The sequence below is a fragment of the Archocentrus centrarchus genome, chromosome 21 (genome assembly GCF_007364275.1).
Source record: "Archocentrus centrarchus isolate MPI-CPG fArcCen1 chromosome 21, fArcCen1, whole genome shotgun sequence".
NCBI lineage: Eukaryota > Metazoa > Chordata > Actinopteri > Cichliformes > Cichlidae > Archocentrus > Archocentrus centrarchus.
In genome coordinates, this window is record NC_044366.1 from 24,152,021 (window position 1) to 24,179,925 (window position 27,905).

Consider the following 27,905-nt stretch of genomic DNA (forward strand, 5'->3'; position numbering starts at 1 on the left):
CTGACAAGATCACACCATTTAAAGCTTAACCCATTAGCATTCACCACCTTTTTACAAGTAGAAACAGCAAGGGAGTGTAATTCAACAAGCATGTCTCTCTGCAGAAAAAGGAAACGAACAACTGCTTTCATTTGTTTGCACTTTTATTACGAAGATAGATACATATATGCCATTTCTAGGAGGAGCTGGTAACTTCTCAGGTTGAGAGGAAATAACTTGTCCTGTTACGATGTAGTTAACTGTTTACAGAACCTTAAATGGTAAATGGTCTTTTGTACAAATTAAATGACACACCCTGTTGATTTGTAGGCTTTTAAGGTGCTTGAAAGTAACAAGTCAGCTGTTGCTCCCTCTTTTCTTTTTCTTTGTGTGCTAAGTACAGACTGTATATACAAGATGACTGGAGCTTCTGGGTGGGTCTGAAAATGCCTTTAGGCTGTATTTTTTTTCTATTAGCACAGGGTGAACCCTGTGGTTAAAAAAAAAAAAGAAAAATATTTTATAGTATATACAAGTCTGTAAGAAAACTCTTCAGCTCTGTCTGTGACCTCCCTAAACAATTTCCTAATTAGTTAATGGTTCAATTGCAAATTTGAAGTCTTATTTAATCTATTTATTCAGCATGTCTCTAGAATATATATTTACACATACATATCAGTCTGTGGTGCTCGAGGGAGGGGATGTCCCACACTGTCTCGACGTCTTCCATCATAAAGCTGCTGAATACCAGTGAGAATGAAACAGGATTTATTGCTGAAAATACACAGTGCATCAAATCACTGTAGTCATGAAATACGTGGCATTTTTTTATGCTAATTTCTCACCAGCAATTGAAAGCTTTTAACCTTTTGCACATCTAAAACCCCAGAACATAAATTATGTATTCTGCTTGTGTAATTTCCAGCATTGAAGCGCATATTATAATTGTACTATTTATAAAATACAGGACAAGACAGCATGGGCATTAAGTCTTGTTCCTAAATACTCATAGAAATGCTGGACTGAACCAGTGACTTTCTTACAACATCAAATTGGCTAAAGCCGTTCTGTGTTTCACCTGAAATGTGTCACGAACTGTAGGACACTTGATAAACTGTATTTGACACCATATACATATATGAAGAGAAATTTAAAACTGTGCAAACTGCAACTGCTTAATAATCCCTTAGGGCCAGCAGAAGGTCAATTCTGCATATGTTTGTGTATTTTACAGTCCACCTGTACAAATAACATGATTGGCACCTGTCTGTATACACATGACCAGTATTTGTGTGTGCTCACTAACATGCAAATACTGGGAAACATGTTTGTACTTTATCTCAAAAGCCAGAGGACACATAATATTCAATATTCTTGATAAATATTATCATATAAGTCATTACACTTTGGGAGCCAGCTTCCCAAGATTTTCTCTTGTGATTAAATGTATATTCAACATTTTGGATCACTCAAACTCCTGCATTCTTTTGTCCGCAAGGACATTTTTGATAAATTCACTAGAGAGTTTTGTGACGCCTAATAGTCCTGTAGATGATCACGTCTGGGACGGGAGAGTGATTTCAAACAGACAGAGCCATCTACAGGTGGGACGGCCCACCTCCCTTCGGGTTCACTCGGGCGTCTTTGATGTCCATCTTCTTCCTCATCGCCTAGTCCATCCTAAGTCCATCTTCCTGGACAGTCCTTTGAGGTCTTACCACTTTCCAGGTATGGGTGTGCCACACTCATACCAGCCCACGTAAGTTGTGTGCGACTTTCCTCCAATTTCCCCAAAGGAAACGGGCTCTTGTCTCAGTGCTCTGTAGAAGCCTGGCAACAAACAGAGGAAAGATGAGACTCTACTAAATTAAAGACATTAAATAATCTGTTGCTGTTTACAGCTGTCCAAAATACCCCAGTTTGCTTGGGAGTTGGTCAGCCAGTAAATGGCTGCCAGTCCGGCCATCCAGGAAGGAGTCCACAAACTGACAGTGGTCCTCGCCGTATCCCGTCTGATCCCCTATGTTGTAAAACTTCCCTGCAGTGGGGAGAAGGGAGGTCATTCCTCAGCTACCTCGTAATGCGCAACTCCCAGTTCATTATAAATGAATTTTAAAGGAAGAACCAAGAGAAGCATATGAACCATCATTCACTTTTGAATGTTAAGATGATTTGTTTGTGATGTTTTTGAAGGCCTGATATTTAAGAGACAGCACTGTGTTTGCAAATGATTTGTAGTTTACTTCTGGCTTCTGATTTGTTCACTGATTTCTTTGAATAATCACCATTGAGAGATTCACTCAGGTAGATCTTGTATCTTTAGGAGTTGCACAGCTGGATGCCCACAAACTTGCGATACCAAGTTCTCTTCACGTACTGCTTTCCACTGCATTCAGAGTAGGCGTCAGCTTTAAATGGAAACTGAGTCCAGATGGCATCTTTTCCTGTGAGGTAATAATGAGAAACAAAGAGTTTGTGTAACGTAACAATAGGATCTAAACTATGGATTCACAACTTGTCGAGTTGAGTTGGGGGGGGGGGGATAATCACCTGAAACATACTCGCTCACTCGAGGGTCCGCTACAGACAGGAGGGAAAGTTGTAATGAGTAAAATCATCAAAGAATTTCAGATTTAACAGGCAGTCATGAGACATCCTAAAATATTCTACTAAACAAATCCAGATTTGTATCAGAGTATATCTGGCATATTATTTACAGCATGCAACCCCAGCAGGCTGGGCTTTGATTGCAGAAGGGCAGGAGGCCAATTAAGCTAACCACTCCCTCTTCAGTGCCTGCCACTGTGAACTAAGAATATAAGAGCTCATCCACACTGGGACACATTTCAGCTGCTTAATGGATGGAGTGAATTCAGCTTAATGCTGTGATCACCAGGTGCGTGATGTGTTAGAAATGAGCCTCAGAGAACATCTGATGAGCTGACAAGACCCCAAGATTTGAGCCTTAATCAGGCAATTCCCCTGCTGCCATGCTGAAATGATTAGACTAGCAACTGCCTAATAGTCCACTGAGAATTAATGCTAATCACAGCCTGGAAAGTAACATATACAGTGGCATTTGCATACAGTAAAAAGTCTCTTCTGTGAGGATTTATCGTGGATTTGTCCTGCATTAGATGGTTGGTAAAACTTACCTGACTCTGTGCTAAAAGTTACAGGATCAGTGGAGGGTCCAGTTCCCAGCTCATTCTTTGGTGTTACTTTGAATTCATAACTGAAAAGAAATAAATATTAAGGACAAAACAAAGTAATAATAATAATACACAAAGAAGAAAATAAACAGCAGCGTCTGACAGCTAAGTGTGGGTTCACACACAGAGCTGATGATTATTCCACGTGGTGCATTCAGATGTGCTGGCAATAGCTCAGCTAGCAAACCCAGCCCAGGGGAGGGTTTTGGTGAGTCTTGAGACTCCAGATGCTGAGATCTAATTGAAAACTCAGTGACCCACTCCACCCAGATTCCCCTCAGGTTTTTTTTTTTTTATGTCACTTTGGCCATTTTGTGTGAGGAAAACCAAATGTGACTCACTGCACAAGCTTCGAGAGTTCAGGAGAATCTGGAATTAACTTTAAGTGACGCACACTCAGAGCACTTCGGTGCAATTTAATACCCTTCTCTTAATTCCATCACTGGTGAACTTTAGTAATGCAATCAGTCACTTTAGTCCAGCCGGACCACATTTGTTCACCTACAGATTTATATGGACAAACCCTACCGTTCAATCCCAAACAAGACTAAAGGATTATATCAGAACGCCTGGGGGTGAATACCTGCTCTCTGGTTTGAGATTCTCCACGGCTGTGTGTGTCTGGTTGGTTGTCAGTACTGACATCTCCCTTCCATTCGGGCCCGTAGTGGTGGAAACAACTTCATACTCTGAGAAAAGGGAGAAGTCACACAGTGTATTTAATCAAAACATTTCACATTTCAACTCTGTCTATTCATGAAATAATTCAGAAAACAGTGACATATCTTAATAAGAGACACATGACACTTGAGGCAGAACACGTCTTTTGTTGTTGTGATGTGTCTGTCCATGAGGGCCTTTTATTCGCTTGTTGCACATAGTTTACAAGACAGCTTAAGAAACCATTTTAATATTTTATAGAATGATCTTGGCTAATATTCACGAGTCCAAATGTGGTTTGTAAAAACAGATTACAGCTCACTCAACCTAGACTCCTAATCAAGACTTGCAAAAAGAGTATAATGAAGTCCAGGCACCTCAATCAATTCATGCAACTGGGAGGCAGAGTTTTGTTTAATAAGGCTTTCAACTTCACTTCAGTCATTCTTAAATATTAGGCTTTTATTTGCATACCTCTGGTTTCGTTGTCGGTTTTCTGCCAGTCAAGAATGACAAAGGATGGACAGCCCTCCACGGTAACCACAGTGAGGTTGGACGGAGGTAGGCGGGGAGGACCGGTCACATTCTGATCGCTGCCTTCCTCATCGGGGAAGTAAGCAAGGGAGGAGGTGATGGAGCACGGCTCATGTGGCTTCTTATCCGTCTTGTAGATAACATGGGGAGCTGTGTGTGGGTATATTAAGTATTTATTTTAACAGGAGCTAATAATTCATGTCTCCTTAAGACACTGATCGGTCTTAGTGATGGCAAGTACTTTAAATCTTACCTATAAAGCGTGGATTGCCCATGCTGTCTACCTCTGAAGCAGGCAAGGAGCTGAATATGGAGGAGTTTTCATATATGTCAAAGTGGCTGGCTGGAAGGGGAAAAAGTTTAGAAAAGATGGGGTTACTTTGATGAGCCAGGAGTCCCTGGCAGCTCTCCCTCTCTTAGTTTTACAGCTTTGGCCCAGGTCAGTGACCAGGTAGCCCAGCACCTGCTCTGGCCTGCATTCAGACTCTTTGTCTGTTCCTTAGTACTCGAGCTTGCTTTTCTCTTTATCTTGCTACTATACACATCTGCAAGCTGCATCACTAGCACATTCTCTTTATTAATGCAATGACTGCAAAGCTCTCTATGCTTTTACTCACAGCTAAGTATGAGGTCATTTTGTACATATGCAATGATGTTCCTCATAAGAAACACTACAAAATGCACTGCTCGTACTGTTAAACACAGGGGCCGTGGTGGTCGTCTGCTGTCTGCGCTCTTGCTTGGGTTTGGCTGTCACCAGAGGGAACAGCTCCAAGATGGAGCCTTTTTCTCCTTGTTTCTTGTCCGCGGGTTTATCTGAGGACAGAACAGCAGGAGGGGAGATCAGTTCTTCTCCCTCATTGTCTGACTCACAGTCATACACAGTTGCGATCCATCTGCTCTGGCCATCCTCACTGAACAACTCAGCGGCCTTTTCCTGGCTGCTGAAAGATCAGAGATTGATTGTTGAGTAATATCTCTAGTGTTCTTTAAAGGGGATAGAGGGCTGCCAGAATGCATACTGCTGAGACCAAGGATGCCCAGATGCACTCACATGCACACAAAAACACACTTGCTCAATGCTCACAAGTGCAGTTATGTGAAAATGATGAGAGAAACTAAGCAGATGAGATGAGCTGTAATGAGAAGATAAATACAGCATAAATGCAGTTTTGTGCATTAGTAAACACTGTAATTCCTTTGCAAGCTATTTTGAAATATGTGAGTGCTTTTCTTTTGGAAAATACAGCTTAAGACGGTGGTTCTCAAAATGCGATGGACATAAATGCAGAACAGCTGAGACACTTCAATCTGGAAAAAAAATCAGGAATTTAAGTTGAATATATGGTGGGTGTAGGGAAAAAGGGTAAAAAATTTTTGCTTTCACACAAGCGTATTAAGATTTAGTTCTGCATGCATCATGCAGATACAAAACAGATATTTTTTTACAGGGAAGAGAGTAATACAAGTGATGCTCATGGAGGAGATTTGGTCAATAAGCAGACCAGCCTGTGTGGCTTCAACCAATAGTTTTGATATCTTTGGAAATAGGTTTAGAGACGTTTTACAGACAGATAAAAAAGATTATTATTTGTCTTCCAGCACCTCTACCCCACTACTCAAAACTCAATATGTTATAAAGATTTATTGTAGGGTCTTTGACTTAAAATATAAAGCCCCTTGAGGCAACTATTGTTGTGATTTGTTGCTATATAAATAAAATTGAATTGAATTGAATAAAAACCTCAGGTTGTTTATTTATGACAAATTATTCCTTAAACTTTTTTTTTATTGTTTTGTTTTTTTTCTTCCATACTCTCCTTTAAAACTCATCCAAGGGAGAGAATTAAAGAGCAGGTTGTGTGTGTGTGTAATTAGAGTACGCAGGGTGAGGTGCAGTTGTGTTCAGTGATCTATGACATCATTACTGTTGCCCTCACCGTGACTGCTAGGCTTTCCCACCTGGTTGGTCTTCTTGTTGCTAGGGGCAGGGGGACGCAGACCTGCAAGGAATCATGGGAAACAAGTGAAGCAAAGCAGAACACGGTCAGCACTGGAGAAGAGAAACTGAACTGAAAACAAGTGTTGAGTAATGTGAGATTGCAAAAAATGATAGAGGGAGATGTATCAGAGCAGACATCTGCAGAAGTACTTGCACTCAAAAAAAGAGTATAGAAACATAATACAACATAAACGTAATACAAGCAACAATGCAGCAGCCAAACAAGTTGCATGTGAAGTGCCTAAAGGTTTCTTTGTGAAATCCTGCCACAACCTGGAATTTATGTAAATGCGTGTCAGTTTGGAAGCTATAAACAAAAGTTTGAACCACTCATCCTGAGAAGTGAAGAAACCAAAAAAAACAAACCCAATACTTAAACCAAGGCGGGCCAAATTTTTTTGGAATTCAGAATTTTTTTTTTTTTTTGGACTCCATTCCATTAAAAAAAAAAGGATTTGATGCTGATTGACCATAAAATGTTCCACAAAAAACCTGCACCACAGAAAATGCAAAATAAATATAAAAATCGGACCAAACAGGGAGATGAAGATCACATCATTTTCAGCCTGAGCTGCTTAAGCGAACATGAGGAATGAAATGGCTTTAGTGGTTTTGGATAAGTAATCACAAAGAAGGGCAAGGTTCTGCAATGAAAACACCTCCGCTACAAACTGTCAAACTCAATTTTCTTAACGGGAAGGCTCTGCTCTGAATTGATGCTTTATAAAGAAGCAAAAGCATCCTTAATTAATGTTGTTATATCACAGAGGCAGAGAAACTCTGGGAGGAAAAAAAAACTGCCTTTACATGTTTCATATTTGACTTCTTTAAAGATTTATTTCCAGAGCATCAACTCCCCTTGTTATTTATCATTTCTTATCTTGGATGTTCATTAATGGTCACTATGATAACAAAATAAAGTAACTGTCTGTGCATAAAGGCAAGAGCTTATTTCTCTTGGAGTCGTTTGCTTGTTTCTGGAGTTAACCTCTCCCTGGTCAGTATAAATCAGTGATGTCAGGTGCTGACTACCCAGAGAAGAGAGTTGATGATATCAAGGCACATACCTGAAGCAATATGATTAACACTGACAATACAATCTAGGAGTACCTCTGTCTCACATACAGTGTGTCATGATAAAAAGAAAGTACACCTTTGTTCAATTCTAAGGTTTTACATATCAGGACATAATGAAAAATAATCTGGTCTTTACCAGATCTTAAGCTTATGGCATATTACACCATTTCATTATTTATTTAACAAAATCCAAGCTAAAATGCGGAAGCACTGTGTGGAAAAACTAAGTACACCCTTACTGCTTCTATAGGAAGTAAGACGGTAAGAAGCAGCGAGGTGCTGCTAATCAAATGCACTCAATTAGCTGATCATCAGGAAGTGGAACCAACTCTATAAAAGCAGGAGTTTTGGCAGTTTGCTGGTCTGGAGCATTCAGGTGTGTGTTAACACAATGCCAAAGAGTAGAGACATTAACAATGATCTTAGAGTAGCAACTGTTGCTGCCCATATATGGCCATTTCCAAACAATGTGAAGTCCATCATTCTACAGTGAGAAAGATTATTCACAAGTGGTAAACATTCAAGACATTTGCCAGTCTTCCCAGGAGTGGACATCTCAGCAAATTCACCCCAAGGTCAGACCATGCAATATTCAGAGAAACTGTAAAAAGCCCAAGAGCTACAGATTCACTACAGACCTCAGTTAGCATGTTAAATCTTAAAGTTCCTGACAGCACAATTAGAAAAAGACAAGTATGGCTTGTTCGGAAGGGGGTTGCCAGGAGAAAGTCTCTATAAATAACATAATATAATGACTCAGATTAGCAAAGTTTCATCTGAACAAAGTACAAGACTTCTAACACAATGTCCTTTGGACAGACAAAACCAAAGTGGACATGTTTTGCCCTAATGCACAGCACCACATCTGGTGAAAACCAAACACAGCATATCAGCACAAACACCTAATACCAACTGTCAAGCATGATGGTGGAGAGCTGATGATTTGAGCTTGTTTTGCAGCCACAGGACCTGGGCACCTTGCAGCCACTGAGTTAACCATGAACTCCTCTGTGTATCAAAGTATTCTAGAGTCAAATGTGAGGCCATCTGTCAGACAGCTAAAGCTTGTGGAAAGTTGGACATACAACAGGTCAATGGTCCCAAGCACAGCAACAAATCTACAACAGAAAGGCTGAAAAATAAAGGAATTAATGTGTTGCAATGACCCAGTCAAAGTCCAGACCTCAGCCTGACTGAAATGCTGTGGTGGGACCTTAAGAAAGCTGTGCATAAACGAATGCCCACAAACCTCAATGAACTGAAGCAACGTTGTGAACAAGAGTGGCCAAAAATTCCTCCACAACGATATGAGAGACTGATAAAGTCATACAGAGAATGACTAGTTCACTATGGGGTACAGTTAGTTTTTCACAAACTACTTCTTAACTTTGGCTTGGTTTCTGTTAAATAAATAATGACGCTCTGTCATATGTTGTTGTTCATCTGAGGTTGTATTTAAGTAATTTTAGAACCTGGTATGGAGCAGATTATTTATATTATGCCCTGATACGTAAAACCTTAGAATTGAAAGAGGGCATAGTATCAGCTCTGAAGGTGCTGTCATGCATAAGTGAACAAGAAATGAGCCATCAAGGTGTAAAGTGATAAGTCAATAATATGTCTACAAAGTATATGACATGAGGAGAGCTTGTCAACAGTTTCTGCAGCAGGTGAGTTTGGTTTGGTTTTGTCTCACAATAAAACCACTAAAGGAGCACACTGAGCCTCTAATATGCCAAAGGCATCTGACTCAAATCTGTGATTTAAAACAGCAGCAGCAGTGTGAGTTCTGGTTTCTCTCAGATAACTTCATCTTCTTCGAGGTTAGAATGTGAAAATGCATGCAACCAAAACACCAGGATTTATGGTCAGGCCAGACAAATATTCTCACTGAATTACATACCAGTGTCTCACAACACCAGGGTTATTGCTTTTTGCACCACACACTCAGATTTCATGGGTTTCACGGATGGAATTCATTGATGGACACGTGCGTCCAACTATAAGCACAGCTTTGAAAAATCATTTCAAGTTTAAATGCCAGTGTGAAACTCAGGTCCATAAAGCTATTGTGGACACGCTCTAATTCTTAGTTTCATTAAAAGCACACACTGTGTACCAGCTTATTGTGTACTTTACAAAGCTTTTAGCAACAGTAGTGTCAACAGCAACAGTGTAGCTGCATGCCATTTACTTCATGGAGGCAGGAAGGTGAACTATGTGTAGATATCTTTTAAACAAAGCCACTGGGAGATTTGTGTTTAGCTGAGCGGGGTGGCAGGCAAAATGAATATTCTTTTTGTAGAGCTGCTTCCAGAGAGCCTTGCGACTCCTTGAAGACCTCTGAAACTGTCCAAGTTTCCAGAAATAACACATACCAGCTGTGACATGGGACTGAAGCACAACCGCTCTACACAACTCCCAAGAACAAGGAGTGAGCATAGCGCCACCATTAATACATGTGGCCCCAACGTGGTTTGCATTACTACTCGAGATGGATTCAATTACTCTAATTAACTGAGCCTGCCTGGCAGAATGGAAACAATGTGAGTGACCAAAAAAGGGGCAACCTACATTCAGCTTTCCTGACTGGCACTTTCAGACTAATGTAAACCAGCTGATTACAGGTCCGGCACAGGTCGTGCTGTAGACTTAAAAATATGAAGACAGGCTTATTATATGTAGTGGCTTCAGTCTCAGTCAAGTATAAGCCTCTAGGACTGGACGCATCAGACGACACAGACCATGACCAGACAACACTGTCGCACTGAGGGACAAGCTGAAAGTCACAGAGCATAAGAGTATTGTGATAAAAGCACAGGTCAGTGTGATGGTGTGGGATGGGGCATGACGGTGCCTCTTAGGTTAGTAAGTGAGGAACACTGAAAGGCAGTTATCTTGGTTTGTCTTTACCAGGTTTTTCTTTGGACCACACCCCACCTCTATGATGCACCCCACTGGCTGCTGGAGGGAGAGAAAGGTCTGTTATATGTTTTGTGTCATTGAGGAAAAACATACCAATACTAAATAAGAAGTAAAGGTGAGAAAAAAAAGTGCTCTTTGTCTTAATTACAATCTCTAACTTTTCCCGCTGACCAATGTCAGAAACAATAAAGCTCGAGAGTGTGTTTGGATACTTATATGACTTTAAAACCTAAAAATCTTTTAAAATTTGACTATTGTTTCTCTTCTACACATCTGGATAGTGAACAGGAGTGTGTGTTTAAAAGAGAAAGAGATACAGAAAGAGAAAAAGGACTGTGGTGGCTGTGCTGTCTGCACAGTGCTTGGCTTGGCATTGCTGGTATAAAATGTGATGTGTCCTGGCCAGTGCTGTGGCCAGACTTCCCACCTGGCCAGCAAGAGGGACCATAAATCATGTTAACGACCCTTACACCATAGACGCCACTGCTGCTCATGGTAAAAGTGTTAAATACACACCAAGCACATGTGGCAGAATGTGTACTATCATAGCATAAGAAAGCAACAGAAGACGACCAGCACAAGCATTTAATTAACTAATATGTGCATTCACCAGAGATCATGTAGCTAAAATCTCTAGTCATGAGTTTGTTCATCTTCTTCTGTAGCTGCTGAGTATGAAAAAGTGCAAAGAGAAGAGAATAACCTGAGGTAGCTGCTTCGAAAAGGAAATAAGCAAAGCAAAAGTGAGTACTCTATTACCGCCAGGTGTGCTGGAACTGTGGGAGGAAGTGACTGTCCTGGATGGTGAGAATGGTCTGACAACATGATTAGTGGAATGAGAAGGAACCCAGGTGCGAGGCGGGGTGGTGTTTCTTCCTGCTGTAGGAACGGATGAGCTAATGGAAGAACGAGGAACTTCAGACGACCTGAGGACACCGGTACCTAGATGAGTAGAAAGGCAATTGGAAGTTAGAGAAGATCCACTTCTGAGCTTGAACGCTTTACCTAGATGGGATAAATGGTAAAGCATGTAAGTGAAAAAGAATGCAGAGGAGCAAACACTGGATGAAATGACAGAGAGCCATAAACGAGATCCAAAGCTAGTCAGACTGCTCGGGTTGCGAACTGGCAGGCGTGAGGTGAGGTGTGCTGCACTGAAAATGGAGGCACACATGGAGACAGGAACAACAATAGGGTAGGGTGTGTGGGGTGATTGGATGGAGATGGAGATGGGGAAGCAGTGACACTGTCAAATGGCTTGAAATACAACTCAAAGCACCATTCTCTGTGTGGCTTGACAAAAAAAGCAGAGATGGTAATGGGACAAACTTGTCATGGTGTTTACCATGATTGTATCTATCAGCCTTCTCTGTAGCCAGGGCAGGTCTTGGTAGAGGTTTGCCCTCGTCGTGTGGACTAGGAGCTGTGTGAAAGAAAACTCACTTTATATCTGGTATAATATGCATGTGAACATAGTTTTTACTTTTAAAGGGGGCTTACCCTACTATTTGTCAAAACCAAACAGTATTGTTGGTTTCAAAGATTGTTGCGATCATTATATTAAAGAATTAACTCTTACACATAGGTCATGCAGATATCTTCTTGGGTTGAATTAAGGTATGGAATACTATCTAAACATATAATTAATTAAAAGATACATTCTAGCAACTCCTGAGATAAAAGACATGACATTATTACTGTAAAAACTAATTCTAAAAACATGCCCCTGTTAAAAATGAAATAATAATTAAAAATTAACAATAGCTAAGGTCTTGATTGTTAAAGTAGGGTCTTTACCCGTAGGGACTGCCTGCCTTGAGGTGACCTTGGTGGGACCAGAGTACGTCCTGGAGTGAGGCTGAAGCTGAAGCCCAGCTTGAGGTTTAGGTTGGGGCTCAGATGGAAGCTGTGGCTTAGGTTTAGGTTGTGACTGGACATTTGGTGGAAACTGAGGCTGAGGAATGGGCTGAGTTACAAGATGGTCCAGGGTATTTTTGGGGGTTTGTAATTTTAACGGCCACTGAATTTTTGGCTGAGAGTGTTGCTGATCCCTTGCTCTTGGCTTTGGTTGAGGTTTTGGATGCTTTTTCGGTTGAGTTGATGGTTGAAGCTTAGACTGCCTTTTTGGTTGTGGCTTGTCCTGGTTCTTGTGTTGAGGTTGTGTTACAGACTGCTTTCTGGTGCTTAAACCTGGCTGTAGTAGGGTTTTCTTGGTATAGGGTATGTGCTGGGGTGTTGGATGAGTGGGTTGAAGGGGTGACGCAGGTGTGGGCTGGGAACCTAGTTGATTTTGCCTCTGAGGCTGGGTCTGGGTCTTGTGTTGCTGTTGTGTTAGAGGTTGGGTCTGGTGTTTGGTGTAGGGTGTTGGCTGAGGCACTGGTTCTAATTCAATCTGTGGTGTGGTTTGAGGATGTGATTGGAGTTTTGGTTTTGTCTGAGGCAGTGAAAGGGGGTGGGTTTGCACCATAGGCTGGGATACTGCCTGGTGATGTTGAGGCTGGGTGTGGAGTTTGGGCTGTGATGTTGTTTGGACTTGCAGTTGAGGTTTTGTTTGAAATACAGGCTGGGTTGTTGTTAGGGGTCGTGGCTGTGCATGGAGTTTAGGAAGTGGTGGTGTGGGGGGTTGTGGTTGGGTTTGGCCTTTGGACTGGACTGTTGTGCGGGTTTGTTGTTGGGTCTGGACTTTGGGCTGGACTGTTGCGCGGGTTTGTTGTTGGGTCTGGACTTTGGGCTGGACTGTTGCACGGGTTTGTTGTTGGGTCTGGACTTTGGGCTGGGGTATTGTGTGGGTTTGTTGTTGGGTCTGGACTTTGGGCTGGGGTATTGTGTGGGTTTGTTGTTGGGTCTGGACTTTGGGCTGGAATGTTGTGCGGGTTTGTTGTTGGGTCTGGACTTTGGGCTGGGGTATTGTGTGGGGTTGTTGTTGGGTCTGGACTTTGGGCTGGTCTGTTGTGCGGGTTTGTTGTTGGGTCTGGACTTTGGGCTGGACTGTTGTGTGGGTTTGTTGTTGGGTCTGGACTTTGGACTGAGATGTTGTGCGGGGTTGTGGTTGGATCTGGACTTTGGGCTGGGGTATTGTGTGGGGTTGTGGTTCGGTCTGGACTTTGGGCTGGGATATTATGTTGGGTTGTCTTTCAGTTTGGCCATGGGGCTTTGGCAGATGTTCAGCCTTAATTCTGGGATTCACTTGAGGTTGTCGGGGTTTTGGCTGTGGTAGTGGTAGTGGTGGATGCAGATGCTGGAGCTTGGTGTTAGGCTGAGGTTGTACATGGTCTCCACGATTCTCCACATTTGCCTGGACTATTGGCACAGATGCCATGGTGGCTGTTATATGTAGTGCAAGATGGAGTTTGGGAGTTAATGGGACCTCCATGAAAGGAGGCACAACAGATCTGGAGCGGTTTCCTCTTCCTGGGTCATATGAGACAAAGAAAATATGGCCATGAAGCCACAGTACTGTACTGTGAGAATAGTTTCATTTCATAACAACAGTAACATATTTTCTTCTGTTTCATTTACAAAATTAAAAAGTTATTTTCATTATAGGAAGTGCATAAAAGCGGGACATTCACCAAATGAAATTTAGACCAGCTGATGTGCTACTCAGAACAAATATTAGACCAAAGAAGAAGGAACACAGTATGTTTTACCTGGTATTTGTCTGATATGATGGGTCCAATTTCAAAGGCAGATGGAGCTTATGCAGGTATTTGCAAGGTAAAAGCTGTGTTATGACAGAAAAGGCTACTACAGCCAGAATGTCTAAACACGATGAGCATCTAAATTCACCCTCATTAGTCAAAGAGGCTTTGACTAATGAGGGTTTAATAATATTGAATGATGACTTGGTGTGGAACTTTAATAGAACATTCTAACCTGCTTGTTCAGTCTGATCAGATGTTCACATCAGTGAGAGAAAATGGAGAAAAAAGAGGAAGTCAGAAAATAAGAGAAAGAAAGGAGCAAAGCAAAAGTATGGCAAATAGGAGTTTTGAAGTTCAATGTTAGGAAGTATCCCAACAAAGAATAATTTCATTTGAGACCATAAGTATTTCAACAGTGAAAACATTTCCATAACTTTACCTCTATACACCACCACAGTGGATTTGAACACAGGTAATGATGTTAATGGAATGTACTATTTCAGATTTAATTCAGAATTTTAAACAAAAATAACTAGTTGGGATTTGATTTGACCATTCACCAAAGCTCCCAGTCCAGAGTGAGAGTTCACCAAATCCTGAAAAGAAAAAAAAAAAAGAAAACAAACAGGCCACAGACTTGAAAATGGAGGAGCTGTGTTGAAAATGGTTGTAATCCCTAAATAGTTAATCTTGTCATTTTTGCTAAGCCCCTTGAATTGAAGCTACAAGTGTACAACTTCAGTGACATCTTGATTGCTTCATTTGTATCCATTTTAAACTGTGGTGGTGTACATGGGCAAAATTTAGACTGATGTCCAATTACTTGGGGAAGTGACAATATCCCATTTTGTGTCTCAATGTCTACTTTTATAGTTTCACAATACATATCCAGAGCTGAGTTTGTGCAAAGCCTTTTGTTTGAGGTGATAAATGTGAACAAAGGGGACACAGGACAATGAAAGGGAAGAAAAAGAACTAACATAAGTTGAAGTTCCTGTTGAAGGAGACACATCTGTTTCATGCAGTTTTATAATGCAGATTTTTCTTCACCCCCACCTGTGCTGTATTGAAAGCAACAGCCTCTAATCATCCAAAAAAAAAAATGGTAATCATAAATAAAAATAATGGGTTTAAAATAGCAAAAAATGAGAGACAGGAAAACATCAAAAAAATACAATGGATTTACCTGAGATATAATTTTTGAGATATGACTGAAATTAATTTTTGATTGAGTAGCAGCTAATGAGGTTCTCAGAGCTCAGGAAAAGTCACAGACTTCTCAGGAATATGAAATCGGCAGCACTTTGGCTTTCAGGCTTGTTCAACTAATTTTCAACAACTGAACTTTGAGAACATCATCAGCAATTTCTGTGAGCTTTGTTGTTTGCCTAAAATCCCATGCATCCAAGATCACTGACCTTATTACAACCCAAACAGCTGCTCATGCAACTATTAAAATAGGACTCTGTAAAGCACTGACAGCCTCTCAAAACAGTCTGCCTAGTCCATCATTTTACACAGCCACAATGAGAGCCATGAAGCTTTTCCAAAAAGAACTATGATTCTCTGTTTACCAATTGGCTGTTTGTTGAACACAGGTGTTGTGGATCCAGGAGTTGACAGGGGTTCCTTAGTAGTAGTAGTAGGTGTGGTTGGAGCTGAGAAAAATAGTGTATGTTAGTAGGCCCAAGACAAAATGTATGCGTCTACAACCCGTAGAATTTACAGTTACTGTAAATGGTGTTTGTATAGTAAACAATGAGCAATCAGGACAGTGATAGAGAAGTCAGGTAGAACTGTCAGACATGGGGTCCAGAGATCTTCCTGACCTCTGAACTCAGTTAGGACAGAAAAGTCATTACCAAGAGTCATCTGTGGGGTTATGTTCCTGGAGAAGGTCCTGGTCCTGTTATGGTGAACTGACAATGATAAAGCAGAACTTAAAGTCAAGGAGAGAAAACCTATGATGCCTTCAATTTCACTTCTAAAAAAAAAAAACAAGAAATGATCACGTTTACTCAGTCGTTTCAGAAAAGCAACAAAAATATTTATCACCGGTTTAATCCTCCGATATCAATCGTGGAATCTGAGGTACCAAGAATAAGATTAGGAAACATCTGCATTAATCAATTTTGGTGGGAGTAGAAACAATTTGTAAATACAATGCTGACATATTATCCCTCTGGTGTGTTAATGCTCATTACAGTTTTGTTCTTTGCAAAATATCTGTCTTTTAAACTGTTAAAGTGAGTAGCAACTCTTTTCATATTACTGTACACATCTGAGAAATCAGTGATTAAAAAAAAAAACTACTTATATTTGCTGTAGACGGCAAAGTAGGTATATTCAACAGTGTTAAGCTCTAAGTATCTAAATTATTATCAATACAATGTTATCAGGGAAGCATCTGAAGAAATCAATTCTGTGGTATGACAAAAAAACTCAAACACTTAATCACATTAATGACAAAAAAATTTTAAGAAACAAAAAAAGGAGTCCTCCAACAGATGATATCAACTCTGCAGAAAACTGATCTTAACTTTGTTAAGTCAATCTTGGATTACAGAGACAGAAGAGCTAGAAGGGATGGAAGACCCACGGAAAGTTCTTGTAAATGTTTGGAACACAATGCTGTTAAAAATTGCACTTTGCATGCAGTCGATGCCCAGTTAATTAAAGTTATTTTAGAGACTGGAGGTCTATAGGGAGGTCCTGTCTGCAGAACAATAAATTATATCCTTAGTGATACTTCCAGTGTTGAATCTTACAGCAGGGGTCAGTAGAAAAGAATTCAAACTCAAAGCAGCAGTAAAATGTGCTGCTATGTATTAAAATTAAAAAAAAAAAAAAATTTCCTTCTGTATCAAAGCAGTGTCTCTGTTGGCTTACCTTGGTGATTAAATAGGGAGGAGTGGGAATTTGAAGTTCCAGGTTTCTGCTAGGTGAACGATGAAAAGACATGAAAAAGAAGTGGGTGTTAGTCCATAACTATCACAACAGGTGAAAATAATCAGGATTTGCTCTGTACTATAAATTTCTCTTTGTTGCATAACCTATAGCCTCTTTACAGCATGCCCAATTGGTAAAGTCCCTGGTGACAGGCTTGTTATTTAAAGCTTTCCCTAAAGGGCAAATCCATCCATCCATCCATCCACTTTCTTCTACGCTAAATCTCAACAGCTGTGCTGTTTTATGATTTTGGCACCACAGAGCAACCCTGCACTGTTAGAAAATCTGTGCCACTTTTCTTCTCTGAACTTTATTCAGCGTTATTATCTCTCCTCCTTTGTGCCTCCAACTCATCTCCCTTTTTTTTAATCCCCACTCAAGTTAGCTGTGGCTGCAGACTGCTCTCTTTGGCTTGGCCTGTCCTGGCCACACTGATCCCGTTTCCATTCAGCAGTTGGACGGAAAATTAATGAGGCAAATGACCCTGAGAATAGCATAAGCTCACTAAAGTCTACAAGGACTCTAAAGCACATTGCCTGTTCCAAATACACAACCATTTTTTTTATTTTAAGAGGAAGTGTACCTGTGCCATCTCATTACACTCACTTGTTTATTGCAATACTGAGCATATTCTAGCTCTAGTAGCACATGTATCCACATAACAACAGAATAAAACACTAAATCTTTGGTTTTGTTTTGATAACAAATTGGCTGTATCCATTACATACCACAGGGCTGACAGGGCGCTTAAAGATTTTCCTGATGGCCTTCTCTAAAAACACAGGAGAAGAATCAGTAAATAAATGACTTCAGTGGAAATAACAAAGTGAAAGCACAAAATAATAATACAGGTTTTGACTCAGTAACACTACGTAGTAACAGGAATTATAAAATACTGCATTTACATGAAATGCCGCGCCCACACTGAAGCCACGCCCACACATGCACTGCAGCCCTGAACTTTTCTGCACTTTAATAGAGCTAATTTTGAGATTGTTGGACTGGACATTGGATTGTCTTTAACCTGCCCTCAGAAAATATGACAACCAGATTCTTCTACACTGTCAAAGAATTGTCATTAAATATATTTGTGAAAAAACAACCAGTTGTGAGATTGCTAAATCCTGACCTTCTACTTTTATACTGGTTCATCAAGCACCACCATTTCTAACTGTTTCTCCTACTAACTGTCAATCTATGTTTTTATTAAGATGGTGAAATTATTATAATCAAATTTGAAGCATTTGTCACAGCAGGTGGAATCAAACTTGCCTTCTGCTCTTGCTATGCTGATATTGTGAATGACCGGCCTGCTCCACGCACCAGTGCCGTCCTTAGAGTTTGGCTGGACGCCAAACTCATAGACTGCGTTTGGCTTCAGATTGTCAATTACTGTATCACTTGTAGGGCAGGTCTGGTAGTTCCACCTCCTGTTCTTCTCACGATAACGCACTGTGTAGTGTCTGGGAACAGGGCAGAGCAGAAGATTTCACACTGCATCCACTAATGATCACATCTAAAAGGACTGTACAAGAAGTACAAGACGTCAGAATATGGTGCCGTTGATGTCATCTTTTTTCTTTTAATAGTGAAACCTTGTTTTCAGTATGGCACAGTAATGCCAATGATGCTGTGAATGAATGCCATTTCATTAAGCAAAGTGATAAATGAACCTTTCCATGCCACCATTTCTCAGGATCTTGTTATTTCTCTTGGCAGAACCAACGAATCCATGGTTATTTTCCTTTATATAGGAGATACATATGGACGCAACATTTAACCATTGGAAGCTTTGTTCCAAACAACAGGAAAGTCACTTAAAAAAAAACAAAAAAAACAGTATTTCATGAAATCTGTGTCACATTGTTGTGTGGGTGGACTCCTAAACACCTTTGTGCACAGGCTGCCCTGGATGCAGTGCTAAGTAACCTGAGAGGCTTCAGGGACTCATTCACTGTTTATGTACTTATTCCAGGCTCTCTGCACCAAATGTGTGTGTGTGAGTAGAGAGAGAGAGAGGTGGGATTGGGAAAGACTTATTCCACCACCTGTGACTGAGCTCATCGTAACTACAGTACAGCACTCGCACAAAACGAAATCTCCAGGCACTAGACGGGTACTTTAGGAGAATAAAGGATCCCCATTAGCCAGTGCTGCAGTGACAGCTATGTCACTGCTAAGTGGTAAATATACTGAAGACAGGTGCAATTCCATGTTCCTAGAATAATGGATGGGTCAGTGTAGTCTCCAGTCACAAAGAGCAGGTCAGTGGGATTGATAGCAGTAGCTACATAAAGCTCCAGGAGGCAAATTTTCATTAAAACATGTACTTCTTCTGTGACTTCATAATTCAAGTCACATCTGAACTTGCAAACAAAGCACATCTTTATAATCACTACAACAAATATTTCCCAAGGATGGATGTTCCTGCTGTCCGCAGGAAATAAACATCCAAAAATTCACTACAAATCTTGAAAAACAATACACTCCTTATAACCCCAGACTTTATGAAAGCTAATTTATTTTTAAACCAATTTAGCAAAATGCAAAAAAACAGACTAAGGAATGGGGCCAAAAATAACTAGCTAAATGACTGCATGTTAATTTTATACTTTGTTTACATCTTGTTGACACAGAGCTGGGATCGAAGAAGCCTCACAAAGTCCCTGAAGGTCTAAAGGTTCATATCTCACTATTTTTTTAAGAGAAACAACACCTGTTTTACACCATAACGCATTTAAGCTCACCCATCCTCGAGACAGTCATTCATGATGTTGCCTTCATAAGGGGTTTTCAGCAGTGTCCCCCAGGACAGAAGAACTGAGGTGGGTGTCACTGACCCAATGACGAGGTGCAGTGGTTTCTCGAGTTCCACTTTACCTGAGAATAAATTAGCATCTTACTTAATGTGCAGTTGGTCACACCTAATGTCCAAAAAAACACTTTCTCTAAGTCACACTGGTGACAATTACTTTTCCTTTAAAACAGACGTACCTGTGCACTGCTTTTTCACCTCATTAGCTGGAATGGGCTGGACAGCTATAAGGTACTTAGGCTCAGCATCTAAAAGCAGAAGAACAAACTGCAGGTTGTATTTCCTCTGAAGCTCATCCCTTAGCAGCAACCACAATGCACATGTATTGGGAACCACCTGGTCCTACATGGTGCGTTACCAGGCTTTCTTACCAAACTCTGTCACATATGGCTCTCCATTTTCTGGCAGCTGAATGAACTGTTTGGAGAACATGCTGCTGCCATAGCCCAGGATGTATCCCTCAAGCCTGGTGTCAGTGTTGGGACGCAAAAAGGTCATCACAATGGTGTCTCCTGTGGTGCTGATGCGGACTTTCATGTTTTGACGTCTCACTAAGGAAGCAGAAAAAGACACCTTTGATCCTTTTAAGGTTTGTGCATTTTCTTTTACACTCTGGCTCCTTTTTGAGCAGAATGCACTCAGGTTATTTAAAGATAAAACCAGACTTGTGGTCACTATAGTCATTCATGACAATCAAGTGTGCCTCAGAGCTTCTAACAACATCAAACAGAGCTCATTTGTGCTTTTTTTTTAATGCAAGTGTACATGGGGGGGGTACAAACAACATATCACAAAAGTCAGGATATACTGTGTAAGACAGGTGAGCAAATCAAAATCTACAGCCTTCAAATAAACGCATTTTAGTTCAAATCTTGGATTCTTCTGCTGTCCACCACTTAAAAGAAAAACAGTAGGCGGTACAGTGAAAGCAGACATTTGTTTAGTTGGTGGTTCGATCCCCGTTCATTGGAGTGTGAATGTGTGTATGAATGTTAGATAGAAAGCACTTAGCCACAGAAATGTAGAAAAAAGTGCTCATGTGAATGAAGATGTGTTGTATAAAGTTCTTTGAGTGCTCAAGTAGAGTAGAAAAGCACCATATAAGAACCAGTCCATTTACCATTTTATAAGCAGGCTTGCTCTCCAAAAATAAATTTTCTGCAAACTACAAGTATCACAAACTGCATATGCCGCAGCTTGTTGCAGTAATCGTGGATGCAACACACAATGTGTGTATGCTTGGAGGTTTCTTTTGAAAACAACACTGTAAATCAAAATCGGTGATTTTTTCAGTTATCAAAGAAAAAATAAATAAATAAATAAAACACTGTAACTTTGTTACAACTTGTGCTGATTTGAAAAATGCCTAGAATAATACATGCACAAACAAAGAATAAAGTCCCAGTCAGCTTAGCTTGGGACAAATGTTAGATGAAAACAGGCACTAAACAATACCATGGTTGTATTTTCGTGGTGACCTAAAAAACCTTTAGGGTTGACATGTTCCATGGAAAATGATCTTTGTTGGCTTTAAAATAATCTGTTTATCTGTATTAAATGGTGTCATAAATTCATGAGGAAAGTTGGCATCATCATGAAGCCAACAGAAAAGCAACTCTCCATCTCTTATTTACCTCTGCCATGTGGCCTGTCACACTAGCCAATAACTTGGAATGCTAACAGCTAGCCAGTTTATAATAGGAGTACTAATAAACATCAGAAAACTGAGACAAGTGCAGCTGCACCAGGAGTGTGACTGACACACATGGTGCACATGTAAAACAGTAACACCAGTGCAGACTTGGATAACAATCTGTGAGCAGTAGTGATGGAAAGACTTAGATATGACTGAGACTAAACCAGAATGTGCCAGCGTTAAGTTAAACTTGAGCTAAAAGTTTTAATGTCAATCACATTTCCATCTTCTGCATATTTAAACATGTTTTTGCAGTGGATATCACAAACGAGTCTACATGCACTAAAACTTCCACTCCTCAAAGTCTACAAGGCTTAAAACAATGGACTTTCTTCCTGGATTAGAACTTGTATTATACTCTCCACAGCACATGTCCTTGGCTCATATTTCAGTGCTAAATGAAATAGTGGAACTTTGCAGGAGGAATACTGCCAGCAGCATCCAGATGCCAAAACAGACACTGACAGTGAAAGAGGGGGAAGCCCTGGATTTGAAAAATACCCTTATGCTTTTCCAGCTATGTGTAACCTATCAATTCTGCATTTATTTCCGATAAAAACAAGAAACTGGCGCAGAGGGAGATGGGCTCAGAGCGCATAAAACATTAGGAAACTTCTGGCAACAGATTTCAATTCTCCAGAAAAAGCAAACATTCACTCTGCCCTATGACAACTTGCCCAAAGCCTGGTCATTTGGCCCATGCACCACTTAGAGACTGTTAAGGCTTATCAGTATTTCCAGAGAAAAATTAATAAAGATTCAGAAATGAATCGTGTTTTTCATGTGAAGTGTACAGCTAATCGGGTTGGCACAGGGTTTGAATCTCTTTTCTCACATGTAGCACAGGAGACAGTTTTCGTCAGCTGCGTTCACTACTGTAAAATACTTTGTTTGGTTTAGGCAAGGGTGTTGCCCAAATAATGCGGGGCAGGGGGTGGGGGGGGGGCAGGACAGCCACTCACAAACTGTGAATACACCAGACTGTTACCTGCACTGTTCATAAATCACAGTGAGAGCAGGCAAGTTATAGACCATTTAATGTCAAACAGTGTCAGACATTTGCATACTCACATGCACCCAGAAGAGTTCAGGGCTGCAGCGTATGTGTGAAAACAGCTTTAGACATGCATGAAAAACTGCTAAGCCACAGTTATTGTGAGTGTTTCTTTGTATGAAATATGAGGGGGTGGCGGAGTGGGGGGGTGATTATTTGAAGTTAGGGTCTTCCTGAGCTCTGCTGGTGTCTGACCCCATCAAACAGGAGATCACAGAATGCTTTCAGCCACATGAAAAGACATGTCATTTAAGGACAATTAAATTCATAATCTTACAGTGGCGCAGTGGTTAGCACTGCTGCCTCACAGTTAGAATAACATCCCTGCTAAAGGCCTGGGTTCGATTTGACTTTGGCTCAAGCCTCTGGTTTCCTCCCACAGTCCAAAGACATGTACTAGGTTAGGTTAATTGGCCACTCTAAATTGCCCATAGGTGTGAATGTGATTGTGGATGGTTCAATTCAATTTTATTTATATAGCACCAAATCACAACAAACAGTCGCCTCAAGGCGCTTTGTATTGTGGGTAAAGACCCTACAATAATACAGAGAAAACCCAACAGTCAAAACGACCCCCTATGAGCAAGCACTTGGCGACAGTGGAAAGGAAAAAACTCCCTTTTAACAGGAAGAAACCTCCAGCAGAACCAGGCTCAGGGAGGGGCAGTCATCTGCCGCGACCGTTTGGGCTGAGGGGAGAGAAAAGACACGCTGTGGAAAAGAGCCAGAGATTAATAACAATTAATGATTAAATGCAGAGTGGAGTATAAACAAAGTAAATAAGATGAATGAAAAGAAACAGTGCATTATGTGAACCCCCCAGCAGCCTAGGCCTATAGCAGCATACAAATACTAAGGGATGGTTCAGGGTCACCTGATCCAGCCCTAACTATAGGCTTGATCAAAAAGGAAAGTTTTAAGCCTAATCTTAAAAATAGAGAGGGTGTCTGTCTCCCGAATCCAAGCTGGAAGCTGGTTCCACAGAAGAGGCGCCTGAAAGCTGAAGGCTCTGCCTCCCATTCTACTCTTAAGTATCTGAGGAACCACAAGTAAGCCAGCAGTCTGAGAGCGAAGTGCTCTGTTGGGGTGATATGATACTATGAGGTCTTTGAGATAAGATGGTGCCTGATTATTCAAGACCTTGTATGTGAGGAGAAGGATTTTAAATTCTATTCTAGATTTAACAGGGAGCCAATGAAGAGAAGCCAGTATGGGAGAAATCTGCTCTCTCTTTCTAGATTTCTAGATCTAAATTTAGGTCAAAGTAATGAGCAATATCACAAACTAACCACCTCCTATTGCCAGTTTTAATTCATTTCATATAAATATCACATCATATCATATGAATCTTTATTCCAGACACATAAAAGCTAAATCAGATAACAATAAATAAATAAATAAATAATTTATATAAATATGTAACTGCACAAACTTGTGAGGAATTTCAAACTGAATTTTTGTTATTACTGCCCCCCCCCCCCCCCCCCCCCCCCCCCCCTTTCCCCCGGCAGTATCTTTGCGGTTCACCAGGGGACCCCGGCCCACACTTTGGGAACCACTGTACTAGAGCTTTAAATCTAATATCTGTAGCATCATTTCTGTAGGTATTTCAATTCAGCAAGCAATGACTGGTTTGACTCAGCTGGAGCAGCAGACCAACGCATGGATAATATACTACAACAGCTAGGAGTATGGCAGGAAGACTTCAGGAAGTGTTAAAGAAAAGCTTTTGATGCTGCAGATATAAAAAAGAAAACTGATCAATGCTGAGAAGAAGGGCTATCAGAATTTTTTAAAAAACTGAATGAAAAAAATGCTACTATATATGCATATAACCAACAACAAACCTGTTTTAATTCATTTCATTGGTATGTTGCAAACACACACACACACACTGGGTGGGCTGAAGCCAATTTATCACTGAAAACTGTATAAGCAAATCAATCATAACACTGGGAGTCAGCCAATAAACTTGTCAGATTATGCAATAAACTTTGCCACATCATACAACAAACAGTTCACCCTTGTAGTCACCCTGGACCCGCATCACGAGAACGTAATCCTGCTGGCTGGATATAGAGAAACACCCTCAAATGGGAAGCTTAATCTTGGCTCTGCAGAGCAGCCATGTTGGATCACTGACGGATGATCCTCCAGTCAAGAGAGAAGGTTAATTAGGCTGTCAGATGCTCTCTTACGTTTCAACTTGAGTGCAACGTGATATTTTTATGTTTGGTCGTTAAAAATAAATATTGCAACATGGATCAGCATAGCATGTGCCTTTTAAGCTTTAAATCATTATGAATACATGTCTGACATTTATCAAACCACAGATCTTCACTGTAAGCAGCCTGCTCGTGCTCTCCTGTCTCTCCTCTCTACTGATGCAGTGGATTGTACTAAATGAGAACAATTAGACTGAAAAAGAAAAGCTGAAGCAGACTGCAATGCCTGTTTTGTTTTCAAAATGTGATGGAGAAGAACTTTTGGCCTCTTTATTTGAATTAATGCGGTAGTTTTGGTGGAAGTGACACAGAACCATGAATTCATGTCAGTTTGTCTTGAGTCAGAGCAGCTGAAAAACTACAGGTAACCAAAATTTCTATACATTTCTTATAAACACTGCTCCAGTGACCCCAACTCGATAACCTTCCCACCATATACACTGTATACACAAACATGAAATCCTGCTTATGAATGCATGGTGCTCTGATTCTCAGAGATTGGATGCAGTGCTGGTGTTCAGTATTTTTGGCCTCTCAGGTTTCTGTGCTGGAAGCAAAGATGTGGAGAGGAGACCTGGCTTCCTTTTCCTGTGAGGATAGACAGATGTTTTATGGCACTTGGTATAGTAGTCACCTTCATTTAAGAAAATGAAGTGTGAACATTTCTCAGAGCCCCATGCCAGCCAAAGCAGCAAGAGTTTGAAAAACTGACCTATAATGGCTTTAATGAGAATAACTCCAGACCAGTGTAATTCAGCCCAGAGAATATCTACTGTAATTCAGCAGGAGACCGTGCTTTGCAACCTAGCAGGAGATCATTGTGCCTGGAATTGTACTCCTGCTTTTCTATACCCCCCCCCCCCCCCCCCCCCAATCACATTCAAGTGCAAGCAACATCTGTTTTCCCTCGTTCCTATGGTGTCGCTCCATCTCGTCCTTCATCCCCTTCAGTCCATCTCTGCCATCCTGCATGTGTCAAGCGCCACCTTTCCGTCAACCTGATCCTCTTTTTAGCTTCCTAAAGTGTTTTGAGTTCATCTGTCTTGTCCTCTAATCTCATCCACTTTCCTCTCTCCAGCCATATTTGCCTCTCACTAATCTTCACATAGCATGAAGCCATGTTTGGTCTAGCGCAGCTGTAGTTAGCAGCCTATACAATATCGTCCTCAGGTGGAATAGTGGTAAATAATTTCAGTATTACCAGAGATTTAACTCATTCAGATACAGATGGAAAAAGTGTTAAGAGAGCACAAATGCATAACTAGAAAAAAAAAAAGCATTGGAAAGTAGACTGGCATCCATATATTTTGCTATATCTATCACAGAAGAAAGCAAACACACTTTGCAGCATACCAGGTTATATCTTTGGTCCAAGAAGAACAGAGATACAGACATTTAACACTCTTCCCAAAGCAAAAATACACACAGCCACTTTCATCTAGCTGCCAAAGCTGCACACTGAGATTTGTCTGAAAGCCAACTTCAGTCAGGAGGTCACACACTGGAGGCAGGCTTTTTCACTGTGCTTACCATTTTATACCAGCTCCAGCCTGCTCACCTCAAATCGCTTTAAGTACCATCAAAATCTTCAAAGGGCAAGGTTTTACTCCCAAATGGAGCAAGGCTATGAAGCACAGACTTTTGTAGTGTTAGTTTGTGTTTTCACTTTGGTTTTTGGATGATTACAGAACAAGTAAAACATTTGTGCATTTTTCCAAGAATGTTGCAAGAATCCAAATATACATACCCTGTCATCCTCTTATTAAAAAAAATTGGAGGGGGGGGGGGGGGGGGGGGGGGGGGGGGGGGGGGGGGGGGGGGGGTGATGAGTTGGAGCCCTCAGACTGATCATTTACAAACATATATTTAACCAATTTTTTAAACATTCCTGGTTTTATCTTTGTATATGTCAATAAGGTATTGCATCAAAAGAAAAATCTATTTCTGTCAGCATTTGTGGGCATTTTGGACATTTTTTTAATCTAAAGAGTCTGTGTGTTTAATTTTAAGTGGTGACTTCAGGGAGGGTTGGTAATAATAATAATCCTTTGATGAGAATTGCCAGATGTTTTTAAAAAATGAAATTAAAAAAATCTTTTGCCAGAGGCAATGCATGCAAGTAACTGGCTGACTTTTACTCAGCTACTCAGATCTGCTTGGTGGGCATGATTTCGGGGAAAGCTGTCCCATATGTTTTTCTACAAGTCTAACCCTTGACCTGTGAGCTGTAAATGACCTATCTGGCTATGTCTGCTCACCGCATTTCAATAATGCAGACAAAGCACAGGCATCATTAAAAAACAAAAACTGTTCACACAGCGTCTAATCAAGGCAATTTGAAACCCTGACAGGTAGCATTAGAGCAGAACGCTGATTTGCCTTCACTCAGGGTTAAACAGCATTTTAAAACTCTTGTCTAATTTATCATTTATGAGTTTCCCTCACTTTCTTCATTTTCTGTAACTGTTTTTGGGAACTATCATGGAGCTTTAAAAGGAAGAATACATCATTTAACAGGCTTTCCAGTCTGAGGTTAATTCAGTTCTGTTACAAGTCCTTACTTTTGTCATTTGTGCTTGAAATAAATATCCATCTTCCTACTGAAATCAAACTGTCTTTATAAGCATATCTCAGCATACAACTGGACAAGTCAACAGTCAAACTAAGGCAGAAAGACTGTTATATTCACTTTCACTTGCACAGCTCTTACACTGTAGAACTATTAGGAGAGAAAACCACAATGAGCAATCACTGAAATATGCAACAAACACATCACCTCAAATGCAACCAATACTCTCACCTGATGATGTTTTAGTGCAACAAAGTAATACAAATGCAAAGGTCACCTACCTCTGATCACGGAGGAACCAGACAGAACTATCCTAAAGATGAAGACCACGAGGATAAGGGCCAGGAAGGTGTGCGAGTGCTGTTGCATCCTCATGATCTGCTGATGTTGGCTCTGAGTCTCAGAGCTGCAGTGATCTGAACGACCTCAGAGATCTCACACCACTAGTGAGTCACAGAAATAAATGTTCTCACTGATTTGGCAACAGGTGGTTGAGCGAAGTGTCTGATGCAGCTGCAGGAGTCAGGCTGGGTGCTTCTGAGTGGCTGGACTACTTCTCTGAGC

At 40.8% G+C, this 27,905-nt stretch overlaps 1 protein-coding gene across 1 annotated transcript; it reads right to left on the bottom strand.

Annotated features, from left to right (window-relative positions):
* Positions 1-1,312: 1,312 nt before the first annotated feature.
* Positions 1,313-27,905, bottom strand: LOC115800662 (target of Nesh-SH3). The gene is given in 21 exon segments (XM_030758142.1): positions 1,313-1,808; positions 1,894-2,017; positions 2,265-2,423; positions 2,530-2,559; positions 3,135-3,214; positions 3,775-3,880; positions 4,326-4,535; positions 4,639-4,728; positions 5,079-5,201; positions 6,326-6,388; positions 10,378-10,428; positions 11,149-11,331; positions 15,608-15,691; positions 15,896-15,952; positions 16,923-16,971; positions 17,711-17,754; positions 18,255-18,445; positions 19,730-19,862; positions 19,977-20,045; positions 20,169-20,348; positions 27,623-27,905. Coding segments are annotated over 21 exon segments (2,235 nt in total). The 5' UTR covers positions 27,717-27,905; the 3' UTR covers positions 1,313-1,693.